This window comes from Stenella coeruleoalba, assembly GCF_951394435.1.
Source record: "Stenella coeruleoalba genome assembly, chromosome: 2".
Taxonomy (NCBI): Eukaryota; Metazoa; Chordata; class Mammalia; order Artiodactyla; family Delphinidae; genus Stenella; species Stenella coeruleoalba.
In genome coordinates, this window is record NC_137147.1 from 136536284 (window position 1) to 136550692 (window position 14409).

A 14409-nucleotide genomic window follows, 5' to 3' on the forward strand; every position below is an offset into this window, starting at 1 on the left:
CAAACCAGCAAGCCTTAGAATAGTTCTATAATGGTGAAATTTATACTGGTTCTAAATTTCACTTTTAGGAACACAGAGATGAAGACAGAGAGGAGGAAAGAGAATCTAATGGACTTTTTAAAGTATCATTTATATACAAGAAAATGCCTAGATCACAAGAATTCAGTTGATGGGTTTTGACAGCTATATTCACCTGTGTAACAACCACGCCAACCACGATCTGGATCATTACCAACGCTCCACAAAGTTCTATCATGCCGCTTTCCAGCTAATCCTTCCCCACACCCAAACAGGCAAACACTGTTCTGACTTCCATCACCTTAGCCTAATTTCTCCTACTTTAGAACATAATATAAAAGGAATCAGACAGTATGTACTCTTACATCTGGCTTGTTTTGCTCAACATAATGTTTCTGAGGTTCGTCCAGATTGCTATCTGCATCAGTAGAGCGGTCTTTTTTATTGCTGAGTAATACTCCATTGTATGAAGGTACCATAGTTTGTTTATTCAGTCTCCTGTTTACGGATAGTTGGGTTGTTTCCAGTTTGGAGCTTTTATGGAAAAAGCTGCTGTGAACATTCTTAAACAAATATTTTTTATGGACCTAGGATTGCTTTCATTTCTCTCGAATAAATGCATTTTTATTTAATGGTGAAGAAGCTTTCTCTAACAGAATGCAGAGAAACAATAACATACTTTTTCCAAGAGGAAAAAAAGTGCCTATTTTCCACCTTTTCTTCTAGGATAGAGTACGTTCATAGGCACCATTCTATTAACCCTTTATTCTTCTTTCTAAGTTTCATTCTCTCAATCTACAGAAAGCTCATTTCTCTACCATTCCACACAAACCTTCCTCTTTCCCCTTAAACTAGCAAACAGTCTCCATATGCCTTCTTCATGGCAATTTTTAAAAGAGCGAGCTAGCTCTATTCACCAGCTACCCTCTCTAATTTCTTTCCAGTGGTTTTCCCAACCGTCTATCCTAGTCTTCTTTTCTCAGTTCTCATTCTCTCCTTGACCTCTTGCTGTGTTAAGCTGTTATGACTGCTTCTCCCCCACTGCCCCTTCTTTCATTGTTTTAAGAAAATTTAAATGTTAATTACTCAGAGAGTTTTTACGAGGAAAACAGGTACCCAAAGACTGGTCTTAAATGCTCACAACTGTACACATCTTTCTCCTGGCTTCCATACACATTGAGAGTAGAGATCCTGCAGCCAGATTCTGAGTTTAGAACCTGGCTCTATCACTTACTAGCTGGATAACCCTGGGCAAGTTAGTTAACTATTATATACTTTGTTTCTTCTGTAAAATGAGGCTGAAAATAGTACCCACCTCACAGGGCTGTTGTGAGGAGTAAATGAGTAGCATTTAGAGCTGTGCCTGGTACGTAGTAAGTGCTCAATAAATACAAGCAATTTCTATGATCTCATTTGTTCCCCACTGTGGTGTATGTAATAAGAGAACTTTATAAACCACAATAGACTATATTACTGTAAGAGATGATATAAGGCATTATAATGCTTTGGTGCCACCTCCTCTCAGGCTCCTTTCATGGTCGACTCTCTTTCCCCTACTTTTTAAAGTGGGCATAATCCAAAGCTCCTTCCTGGATCCCTTTGTCCTCATGATTCTACACTCTCCTGAAGGTCTTATCCATCACGGTGGCTTTAATTATCACACCAAAGCCAATGACTTCAAATACAGGTCTACAACCCTAAGGTATCTCCCTTAAACATCCCCAACTTCCTGCTGGGCATCTCGCTACCATTCATTCAAACTCAACATACATAAAACCCAAATCACCCTTTTGTTTTCACAAGAGGTTGCCCTCAGGATTTTGCTTTGTCCTCAATAATACACTCATATGTAAGCAATCATGGTCTAGTCTTGCCAGGTATTCCTAGGCATGGACAAGAGAGCTTGAGAATGGATCTTGCGGTGGGTATTACTGGAAAACTCCTCTCGTTACCCTTAGACCTTCCCTGTCCACTCTGAAAGGTCCCTGATGACTATGAACTGTCTGTGCAGGAGGGGTGGGCTGTAGGATGGAGAATTGCAGGTACCTAGGAATGAATGAAGGTGCTTCATTAAAACATGAGCATCCTAATCCCAGGTTCACCAGCACTTGGTCCTAAGCCTTCCTTCCTCATGTCATACAGTTTGGATAATACTGTCCATGTTTATGGCAGCCCTTGCCCCACACACCAGTGGAGTACCTGTGCCAGGGCAAACTGGTGGGGGAGTCAGCAGCACAGCTGGGCACCTGGGCGCCAACATTCCACCTCTGCCCCTCAGAGCTTTAGTCAAGGAGAAGAAATGGTCTCAGTGGCTCAGGGCTCTGTGGCTATTAGAGACTATGTGGCACCTTTAATATTTCCTGGAGCAAAATCTACTCTCCTTGCAAGCAGCCTAATAAAAGTCTCCTGGCCTTAAAAGGAAGGCACTGTTGGAGGTTGCTGCCTGTGCTAGTCATTAGGGCTGGTCACAGATATTCAATTTCTCCTCCTTTGAGCACACAGTGGGATGGGTACCTCCCTGCTGCCCTTGAAGTTCAGTGTGACATGCCACTTGCTGTGGCCAATGAGATGTGAGCAGAAACAACAGGGATCGCTTCCAGTAGAAGCTTTAAGAACCCATGTGTGATTCACTTGCTCCCTTTCCCTGCTTCAGTGGAAGCAGAAGTTGAGGTGCAGCTTCTATCAGCCTGGGTCCCCGAATGAAAAGAATACTTACTACATTACACAGGGAGCATAAGCATAAGACAAACTTTTGTTCATGTCATTAGGGATTTGGAGGCTCTTTGTTCATTAGGATTTGGGGGCTCTTTGTTCCTGCAGCATAAGCTACTAAGGCCTGACAGATACAGTGGCCCTGGTCACATGACCACTTAGCAACCTCCAATTTCTGACTCAGCCTCACTTTTGGCTTCTAGATCTGCACTCTATTTAGTTCAGCTATTGAGGACACACAGTGCACTTACAAGTACTCCAATACAAAGCTGTCCCTGATTTATGGATTAAGACTGATGCCTGCTGCTGAATAGCCCACAGCGACCCAGAAAAACTCTAGATTCTAGTGCCGCCCAGACCCAACACTCTAGTCGTGAAAACAGGTACAATTTTCCCCAATGCACCTAAAAAAATGTCTTCCTATTAAAGAAGACTTTCCCATTATAGTTAGGTTGACCATATAATTTATTGTCCAAAGAGGTTTTGAACGAAGGGGGACTAGGGTGACAGGCATGAACTATCGCTGTCCTGAGTAAACAGGGATGCAGAGGCACTGAAATTCTACTTCTATCGTCTTTACGGTATTAGGTCTATGAGAAAACTTCCTAGACGCATTATCTTAGGACAGATCACCATATCCAGGAAATGCATTTAAAAGCCTAAGAAGAAGCATGTGGAGAAATTAATGTGTTTATCAGACAGTGTACTCTGCTTTTACTATTCTGTGTGGCATTGGACTGAATGAGTGCAGCTGTTTCCCTAAGTAGGCACGTGCAAATAGCAGTAGACTTCCAAACAAAACCAAAAGCCCAATGCAAAATCCAGCCGTAAAGTATGAACACCCTGCAGAAACATTAACAGCGTCTTCCTCCCACTGGTCAGCCTGGGAGTCATTTAAGAGGAAAGAGGACAAAATCAGGAAAACAATCTTAGCAGCAAGAAGAATTGTTTAAAGAAAGCCAAAGTAAATGCAGCTTCGGTGACTATGGGATCCTCTTCTAGGCGTGTGAGACATATTAACGTCAATAAATATTTTTAAAGAATGCTGAATTTTCTAGGCAAAGTAACGAACACTTTGTAGAAGATAGCTGATTTCTTCAGTCTGCTGCTAGTCTGCATTTTTCTTTTCTTTGTAAAATACCAGGATTCTAATTGCCTTCTTCAAACTTTCAGGGCTTATGGCCAAAAAGTAGATAATAATTTCTGTAGAAGATTCTGTTTTTCTGTCTGTCACCATCCCCTCTTCCCCACCTCCGCTTGCTGGGATGTGTGTTTCCCACCAGAGGGTCGGTGGTCACATGACCTGAGTTAGCCCAACGACCCCCTCAGGCCGTGAACTCAGGTCCAGGGATGGGGATATGATCCAAACAAGATCACAGGGTGGTTTTTCTGAGATTGAAACCATCACTAGGCATGCTAGTTTCCTAGGCTGCCATAACAAATTACCACAAACTGGATGGTTTAAAACAACATAAATATATTCTCTCACAGTCCTGGAGGCTGGAAATTCAAAATCAAGGTGTTGGTGGGGCCCCACTCCCTCTGCAATCTCTGGGGAAGAACCTTTCTGTGCCTTCCCCTGGTTTCGGGTGCTTTCCCGAAATCCTTGGTGCTCCTTGACTTGTAGCTGCCATCACTCTAATCTCCACCTTGGTCGTCACGTGGCCATCTTCCCTCTGTCTCTGTGCCCGAGTGTTCCCTGTATGTGTGCCTCTGTGCCTCTTCTCTTTTTATAAGGGCACCAGTCATATTGGATAAGGGCCCACCCTAATCCAGTATGACCTCTTCTTAACTTGCACCTTAATTACCATGCAAAGACCCTATTTCCAAATAAGCAAATTCATAGGTACCAGGGATAGGACTTAAACATATCTTTTTTGTGGGACACAATTCAACTCACAGCACTAGATAAGACAGAGTCTTTCTCACTGTGATTGCAAGTTCAAAGCCATGTAAGCCTGCCCATCCACCTGAAAAGAAAGTAAACAGACCCAAGAGATGGAGAAAGATAGAGAAAAGCAGGGTCCTAATATTATTGAATCCCTGGAATGCAGCCATATCTGAATCCCAGCCCACCTCTTGGACTTCCCAGTAACATGACCAACAAAATATCTTTCTTGTTTATATATAGGTAGGTTGGATTTCGGTCACTAACAACCAAGAGTTCTAATTAATATATGCACCAGTGAATTATGCTATATAATGTGAATTCAAATAGCTCCCCATATCTGGATGGGGAAGAGTGGGTGGGTTATATATGAAAAAGATTAGCCATGAGTTGATAACTGTTGAAACTAAGTGACGGGTAAATAGGTTATTATTATACGATTATACTATTCTATTTTTACATACATTTGAAATTTTCCAAAATAAAAAGTTAAATCAAATGTTCAAAAAGCCTCCTCCCTTCCCCCCGCCAGGACTCACAATTAAAGTCCAGCACACAACAGGGCAAACAAAAGAACAGAAAAGGGAGAATCATACATAAACCAGACGATAGCAGGCATCCACAGGGAATATTGATAATAGGGGAAAATATTAGCACACGTTTTCTTTCTGGGAGGCAAAGGGCTTTTGACATTAGACCTGAGTCTACCAGGCTTGACAGGATCAGGTGGCTGGCAGATGACCTCCCTGAACTAAGCAGAGAGGGTTGGGCAACGGGGCTCCAGCTCCAGGGGAAACAATGGGGAGCACAGTGCACGGCTGGAGGAATCCGCCTTTCTTCCCAGTGAATCACGGCAAAGCAGCTATTATTATCCACAGCCAGCAATAAAGCAAGGGTGCAGCTCAGACAAAATGCTCACTGACACGTACTGTTGTTCTGACACAAGAATATATTTCACAGGTTATGAAACACCCATGATTCTGTGCCTTTAATTTAAGCCAGAGTCACCAGCTCTTCTGAAATCCTGCCTCCCTCTTGGATTAGAGGTTCTCAACCCCAGCTGCTCATTAGAATTACTTGGGATCTTTAAAATATCCTCATGCCCAGGCTGCACCCCAAACCAATTAAATCACAGTCCCTGGGAGTGGTGCCCAGGCATCAGTATTTCTAGAAGGTTCTTCAGCAATTCTAGTGGGCAGTGGTCATGAGACCACTTTGAGAACCCAAACAAGGCTACAGACTCTTCTCTGAGAAAAATGCACAGACAAGAATAATTCTGCATCCCATTTCACAGCAGACATCAATCCTGCCTTCTCCTCCTCAAGGGCTGACATCTAGGCACAACCTTCCACATTTGGACATTGATTCTGTAATGGAATCCGCACAACTCATTATCAAGCCCTCCCCAGGGCAATTTCTCCAGAGCTCGGACATAACAGCCGTGTTCCACACACTGGGTTGTGGCCCAGCCCAGCTGCCCCAGTCACTGCCTTGGGCTGACGTTGAGCTGAACACTGAGGGCAGCTGCACTCTCTCCTCTGGCCAGCATGGCTGTCGGTATTGAACCCCACACGTTTTGCTCGACCCATCACCACTTTGGAGCCTACTTTCTCTGTGATGGGAAGATATATCTCAGAATTGAACACTTCTCAGCCCAAAAGCCATGTTATCATCTGCGCTTCAACAAAGGAAAGTGACTCCAAGATGTAGAACAGCACTGAGAAGCTCTACCAATATCAGATCTTCCATCATTTTGAAAAGGCAGGAACCTTGGTCCCAAGGGCAATGGCTACCTACCACACTTCATCTTTGGAAAAAGCATTCAAGGCTCCCCCAGCACAAAAGCCAAACAACTGTCAACCCTACAACTCTACGTGCTCCCTTAAGCCACCACACCAGCGCTTGTAGCAGGAACCAAGGAAAAGGGAAACTCCATCCCTGTTCACTCCTCACAACCTTAGCTTGAAACTCTCGCTCTAACCCATTCCACAAACCCTGTCCTGTCTCACTCATCCTGCCAGCATCAGACACTGCTTGTTTCAGCCAATGCCTCATCCATCTGACTGATGGTCCAGGTGTCACCTGAGCTCCCCTACCTTTGGTAAAGACCCCTACCGGCTCCCCCTTGCCCTGGGGGTCACACTTTCTCCCTCATTGTCACTCTAGCCAGGATCACACCAATTCCTCCAGCAATAACCAAAGGGCAACAGGGTTGGAGAACAGACAGAAAATAATTGCTGTGCACAGGGCTAGGGCTATTCTTACCTTCTGCAAACGGTTCCCATTCATAAAACCGGCCCATGAACGGCTTGTTGTTGTAGGATGCACATTGTACCTCCCAGATACTTCTACTGCTTTCTGGACACACCTAATAAAGCAGATATTAAACATGCAATTAGCGTCCATATCTCTTCATGGCCCCAGCCAAATCCCAGGAGACCTCTCCAATGTTAAATGTCAGTCCTCCTCCACCGAAACCTGGGGTTCTACAAATGTGCTGATCACCTGTATCGAAAATTTTAAATGCAGATCCCAAGGCTTCATTCCAAGTTTACTAAATTAGAAACTTTGGAAGGACGCTAAAGTTTTCACATGCTCCCCGTGTTGTTTCTCCATACCATAATTTGAGAACCACCGACCCAAACCTGCTCCTGACAAAGTGGTCTGCTCGCCTCCCTCAAAGAGGCCATCCATCTCCATCTGTCTGACTTTGTTCGTGCCATTCCTGTGCGTGGGATAATATTCACAGCAAACATGTACAGCGCTCTTCCTAGGTGCAGGCACTATTTTAAGCATATGTCACATATTAACTAACTTAATCTTCACGATGACCAATGTGATTGATATGGTATTTTTAGATTTTTTTTCACAGGTGAGCCAACTGAGGCATGAAGCAGCCACACAGCCAGTGAGGACAGAGGCTGGATTGAACCCCAAGAAGTCTGGTGCCCACCAGGCTCTCTCTCAGTGTCCTCCCATTGTGTCTAAATTCTGGTCTAAATTCTCTCCACCGTCTAAAGCAAGAGCTCCTAGCCTTCGACATGCAAAAGAACCACCCAGAGAGCTCCTGGGAGATGCAAACTCCTGGATCCCTCCTCCAAGGATTATTATTCAGTAAATCTGGCAGGACGGTTTCTTTCTTTCTTTCTCTTTTTTTTTTTAACAAATATCTCTTTTTAAAAAAATTAATTCATTTGTATATATTTTTGCTTCTCAATGCAGTGGCTTCTTTTGTTGCACAGCACGGGCTCTAGGCGCGCGGGCTTCAGTAGTTGTGGCGCACGGGCTTAGTTGCTCCGCGGCATGTGGGATCTTCCCGGACCAGGGCTCGAACCCGTGTCCCCTTCATTGGCAGGCGGGTTCTTAACCACTGCGCCACCAGGGAAGTCCCATTTATAAATGATAAATATGAGCAAATGTGAAATAAGATCACAATCTCTCCTTTAAAGCTAGGATCTAGCTCTTTAAAACTAGCAACACTCTGCTTAAGTGTAAGGTGTGTGTGTGGTGAGGGGGTGTTTTAATAATCAGACGGGAAAGGCATCTGGCCCCTTAAATATGAAAAGCTCTGTATAGAAGTCTCTGGAGTAAACTGCTAATATGATAGCTCACGTCCTGAAGGATTTAGAAAGAAATCTACTGTATGTATCAGAAACATCAGGTCTCGTGGAAGATGAGGGAACAGAGGGAGAAATGAAACCAGGTGGAAGGAAAAACATCCCCTGCTTGATCAAGGGCACTTGGAGAGGCTGCTGGGACAGACACTCAGGGTGGTCATAACCCTGCTGCGGCCTGAGCCAAACCATATGGAGCAAGAAACCATGTGAAGCAGAACGTGGTGGAAACTGGTGGGGAAAAAGGCCGGAAGGATGGGCAGGGCCGGCTAGGCTCTGACAAAGGGTGAGAAGCTGACAGGCTGGGGAAGGCTGTCTCCAAGGGCTCTGGAAGCCAAGCTGCTGGTGGTCCTGAAGCCGGAACCGTGTAGGCTTCCAGCACTACCAGCTGCCTCCGTGAAGGATTTGGAGTTAAGATGCTTGTTACAACCCTTTGGCCAGAACTGAAGTTCGACTAGGATGGGATCAGCTGGGCAGCTTGGGAGTTAAGTACCATCCTTGCGATGAGAACGAATCGCTAAGGGGTGTGTTAAAAATACAGATTCTCGGGCTTCGCCCCAGTGGAGGGTGGGCAAGAGGCTAAGGAATATACACTCGGAGTGCTCCCTCTGGTGCAGCCAGCCTGGCACCAGACTAGGCAGCCGCAATTAAGAGCCACTCCCAAGCCTCAATCACACGCCAAATTACTTAACATGAAATCACAGTGTAAGAGCAGAAGAAAAGCAAATCCAACCCCTTTAACTTAAAGATGAGGAAACAGAGGTGTGGTGAAGCGGCGTACCTTACCAGAGGTCCCACGGTGTCACAGAGACAGAGCCTAGAATGCTGACCACCCACCCCGGCCATCGCTAGAAACTCCAGATCCGCTGCTGGGTGGGTGGCAGGTTTTTGTAATGGAAAGAGACCAGAACAAGTGGGCCAAAGGTCCCGTTCCTCAAATAACTACATAAAGCCAAGCTGCTCTAAATGAGGCTCCAGCCAGAAGCCACCCTAATTAACCTAGTGGCAATTACCAGAATTAGAAGCTGCAGACCACAAAAACTTAGCCAGTCTGTTTAACCTCTTTCTACCCATCCGTAACATAGTGCCAATGGGCTGGACCACGAAACAACACACCTTCAGAATCACTCTGAATTGCTCGATATTTGATGATATAAATGCATATTTCATGCCATGGAAAGCAGTCCACAATCCATTAAGTGAAAAAAGTGATTATGTGTGTGGGGTGTGTGTGTGTAGAGAGAGAGACTAAAAGTGTTATGTCTGGAAGGTGAGTTATAGAAGTTTTCTTTTTACAATTAAGTTTTGGTTTATTTGTATTGTCTACTTTCTCTACAATAAATATATGACATTTATGTAATAAAAATATATCTGTATTGAGCCCTTCCAAACACACAGTCACGCAAAGCTGGAAGGGCTCAACACTGATAACATTTTTATCAGTGTTTTTAATGCTAATGACTGTTGCTCTTATTATATCCATAAGCATCTGCCTAATCAACTAGCTACCTGTGACGCATCATTCAGGATACCCTGTCCCTGGTCATCAACAAGTTCTTTATATTTGAGTGTGGCCCAGTTACCTCCTAAGGCCAGAGGGCCTAACGTGGCATCAGACCCACAGTGAGGGATCAGGTGCTGAAGCAGCAAATCCACCTGCAGTTGCTAAGAGGCAGCTGAGCCCAGAGATTGACTATGGTATCCAGCGAGCACCTAGCATGGGAAGGTGCAGCAGGAGGTAACAAGGTGCTCTGGAAGATGGGGGTCTCCCTGTGCATGACCCTGAGCAGGGACCCACAAGACACCGGGTGAGCTGCCAGTTAAAGGCAAGACACTACTTCCTGGGGAGGAGAGAGACCTGGCCAGAGAAATGCAAGCCTCACAGAGTCCAGATACGGAAGTGGGCTACTGAGACAGAATTATGGTACAGGTGAGGAACACAGATGCCTGGGGTGATAATGATGACGATGGTGTTGAGAATAGCTAACTTTTATTGATACTTACTCAATGTCAGCCACTCCCTCATATGATTTATGTATATTTGCTCATTTAATCCGCACAACCACTGTTATATCCATTTTACAGATGAGGAAGCCAAGGCAAAGAAAAGTTAAATGAGCTGCCCAAGGCCACAGGGGGAGTCAGGATTTGAACCTAGAACCCACGACAGTAACCACTATGCCACAGTGCCCCTCAAGAACGTGTGGATAGCAAAGTTAATTTGCAATGGGCCCTCAGACAAGAGGGCCGTAAACTTCTTCTCGCCTATTGTCAGGAGACGTACTGGAGAACAAGTTCAGATTCAGCCTCTGAGGCCTACTGAAGTGACCCCAGCAACAAGGATCAGGGAGCCGTGGATTGAGGATGAAAACCAAGGAGGGCTGGGGAATTTCTGTTTCATGTCTCGTTTGTAGATTACATCTGTTTGTATTTATACTATTATCAGTATAAGATCTCCTCTCATTTTAACAGACTCTCTGAAGTTAAAACTTCCAGGTTACAGATCATTTTACATTTGTTATACTTTAAGTGGGTTGTTTCCTGATGCCATAGACTGAGTCACCCTCACTTATCAGTAACTGTCTCTATATTACACTGTGAGTTGGCTTTGGGCAGATTTCCTGCAGACTGCTGATCCTTTCTATGGGCACGGATTCTTATAATCTTCAGGCCAGAAAACTGAAACAAGGGAAAAGCCATGTAGATAGAGATCAGGCTCATTCGGGATGGGGCCAGCTAAGACCGGAGCTTTATAGCCAAGCAATGGCCCTGGGAGATAACCTCCCTTCAAATGACTCCTTTCCACCACAAAGAGGGAGGGATATTCCCACTGGTCTCTTATGGGAAGAAGAATAAAGATTTACTTTAATATAATGAGCTGAATCCTGATAAAGCACTTCAGGCCCTATCCAAAGTTCCATCTAGACAACTGCCTGGAGTTGCTATGAGTCACAAAGAGTATTATGGAAACTCTGACTATGTTTCTAGTGACCCTGGTTAATCTGAGATGACAACTGCCCGCCCGCACGTAACTTCACTGCTCAAGAGGCCGCTGTCGGTGATCACACAATTAACTTTCAGTAATTAATTACTTTCAGTTCCCCAGGAGACTGAAGAGTATCATCCCCGATGAAGATGACACCAAGGAACACGACCTTGGGGTCTGCCTGGGTCCAATATGCATTTTTGTTTTTACCCTTTGCATTGCTCTGGATTCAATCAAAAGACCGGCTACCATAGCAACACATGATGTATTTAACATCACCAGAGTGAAAAAAAAATCTAAAGAAAAAAATCTAGAAAATGTCCCTGCACTGCCATGAGAAAGTGGCTATGTGACCTTGGGCAAAGCAGTTTGCTCTTCTAAACCTAAATGACTGCATTTCAGTAACAAGCCGTGCACCACTCCCCTCACCCCCTAACCGAGGAATTCTGTGAGGAGTAAACTAGTAATATATTAAAGTTTCTAGCTCATAGTAATGCTCAATAAATGTTAGCTGAATTGGAATCTAAGAAGACATCAAAGATGAATCGAGCAGTTCCAGAAGCTGTTAGGTGCCCGACAGGTAGGTGTTCTGAGCAAACATTCCCTTCTTTTCTCTTCTACAGATGGAAGATGGGCTTCATTTCCCATCATCTTGTTATATGATATAGAATCATATAACCATGGACCACAATTTCTTACAAGTTATCCAGCACAGTTTTCAAATATGTTTAATATCTGCTTTCTCAAGTCACTTGGAACAAACTCAACCTCACAAAAACTCTTCTGCCACCTCCTACCACTTCCAGGGCCCTCTAGACAGTCAGTGAATTGGTTTGTCCAAAAGAGCTGGGTAAAGGCTTTGGATTTAAAAAACAAAAAACAAATAACTGAGGTTTTCTTAGTTCTCAAACGCTTTTTTTTTTTTTCCTATCCAAGTTCATACTGTTCTCCTAGAGAAAGGAGTTTCTCTCTTACTCAATAAATACATCAAAGACCCAAAGGATATTATTATAACTAAGCCCATCCATTCACCCGCGAGAAGCCTATTTTTTAAATACTCTGTACAGGGCTTCCCAGGTGGCGCAGTGGTTAAGAACCCACCTGCCAGTGCAGTTCGAGCCCTGGTCCAGGAAGATCCCACATGCCGCAGAGCAACTAAGCCCGTGAGCCACAACTACTGAAGCCCGCGTGCCTAGAGCCTGTGCTCGGCAACAAGAGAAGCCACCGCAATGAGAAGCCCATGCACCGCAACAAAGAGTAGCCCCCGCTCACCACAACTAGAGAAAGCCCATGTGCAGCAACGAAGACCCAATGCAGCCAAAAATAAATAAATAAAATAAATAAATTTATAAAAATAAATAAATAAATACTCTGTACACATGTCTATACAGACCTAGGCTTACCCCAGGAATGCTTGTTTATTTCTCTCTCTTTAGATTATAAATGTATCTCGATGCCTGTAAGAAGGTCTGAAAGAGAATATCTTTTTTTCTAACTAACCAGGAAGTATGTCGCAAAACGTAAACTTAAATCCAAAGCTCCTACTCCCCCAGGGAGCATAAATTTCTCAGTGGCTACTTTGGGGATCACATTAATAAAACTGGTTTCTTCCCCTCTGCTATCTGCTGAGACAGGATGTGAAATTCCTTCAAAGGCAAATAGTCACTGTGCCCCTACTATGTGTCAGGTGTTGCAAGCATTGAGGATACAGAGAAAAGTCCCTCATAATAGTCTCTCATAGGGATTTCACAGGCCAAGGTAAAAAAACAAAACAAAATAAACAAAAATGAAAAAGCCCAACAACAAATAAAACATAAACCAAAACACATAATGCAATGAGAAGAACTTGGTGAACTGTCTGGGTACTACATTTCTAACCTTGCAAAATAAGGAGGGACTCAATCCTTCCTAATATTGATAAATCAAGACAATAAAAACTGTTAATATACTATATATAATAAAAATATATCTGAAAATCAAATGTGGCTAGCAGAGTGGGAGGAAAGAGAATCATTTCTTCATCTTTCAGAGTAAGGAGTCAGAGAAAATTTTAAGTTGATATATCAAGAAGCAGAGATGTTGGTACACTATTTACATGTATGGAGAGAATGAGAGTAAAACTTTTAAATGATTGACTGTGATTATACCTTGGGAGAGAGACTAGGATATACCTCTCTCTACCACTGTGATATTTCTTCCTATTTGTACTACTTTTTATAATCATGAAAAGTGACAGTTGTGAACAATTCACATATATGTGTATGATTCATAATCTATATTTCATATATATGAAATATATCTATATGAAATTTATTTGAATATTTGTATTTAATATTTACATGTTTAACATATTTAATATGTATATGTTCACAAAATATTCATATACATATTTCATATATATATATGTAAGGCTAATTTTCATATACATATGAAAGTCAATAAGAGAAATTTCTATGGAAAATTCCCAGTGATCTGAGAAGATGGAAAGCAGAATAAGGCAAAAAGCACTGACACTAGCATATATTTCCCAGATAAGGAGGCTGGTGACAAGCTCACGATAGGAGAAACCTACGTTGAGCCCTCTAGTTAGATGACCTGTCCATCCGCTAACCGGTCCCACAGTTCCTGTCAAGTTTTACACCTTAAAGAACTGCACTGACTTCTTGACGTGGCCCATTTGCTAAGTTTCTCCGTAAACTGCATGCAGGAAGTTGTTTGTCAGCTCCTCTCATTTCATATGAGACTAGGAATGGGATAGAATTAGAATCTGCCTAAAGAGAGCTTAGCTGTATTTGAGATTTGTCCAATATCTTCCCTTCATTTTCACTTATTTTGAGCCAGAAACAAGTCCACATGGATAAATCCATTGTCAGAAGTCAGTCCCACCCCAGGGAAATTTACTGGAGAGTCACTGATACCAGAACTCGTCACAGCCGTTGTTTGCTAAAAGCTGCTTTTTAGCCCCAGAGGTTTTCCCCCTTGAAACGTTAAGTGCACTCAGTCTAAGTTCAGGATCATTTTTCCTTTGGCAGCAAAGCCCTTCAAAAACTCGAAAGCTTGCCCCCGCCTTGCACCTGGTGACTCCCTCCAACCTCCCTGATCCAGAAGGAGCCTGTGTGTCAGTCCCCTCTCCGGGGAGGAAGCACTGAACTCACAGTGCTTAAGAGAAGAAGGCAGGAGCGAGACACCTA

The 14409-nt window shown here is 43.6% G+C and overlaps 1 protein-coding gene across 9 annotated transcripts in view; it reads right to left on the reverse strand.

Annotated features, from left to right (window-relative positions):
* Positions 1-14409, reverse strand: part of THSD4 (thrombospondin type 1 domain containing 4) — a 630174-nt gene that overhangs the window by 438286 nt on the left and 177479 nt on the right. For all 9 annotated transcript variants that reach the window (XM_079915165.1, XM_079915163.1, XM_079915159.1 and 6 more), the window contains one exon: positions 6884-6986. In XM_079915165.1, coding sequence (XP_079771291.1) covers positions 6884-6986 — 103 coding nt within the window. The remainder of the gene's footprint in view (positions 1-6883; positions 6987-14409) is intronic.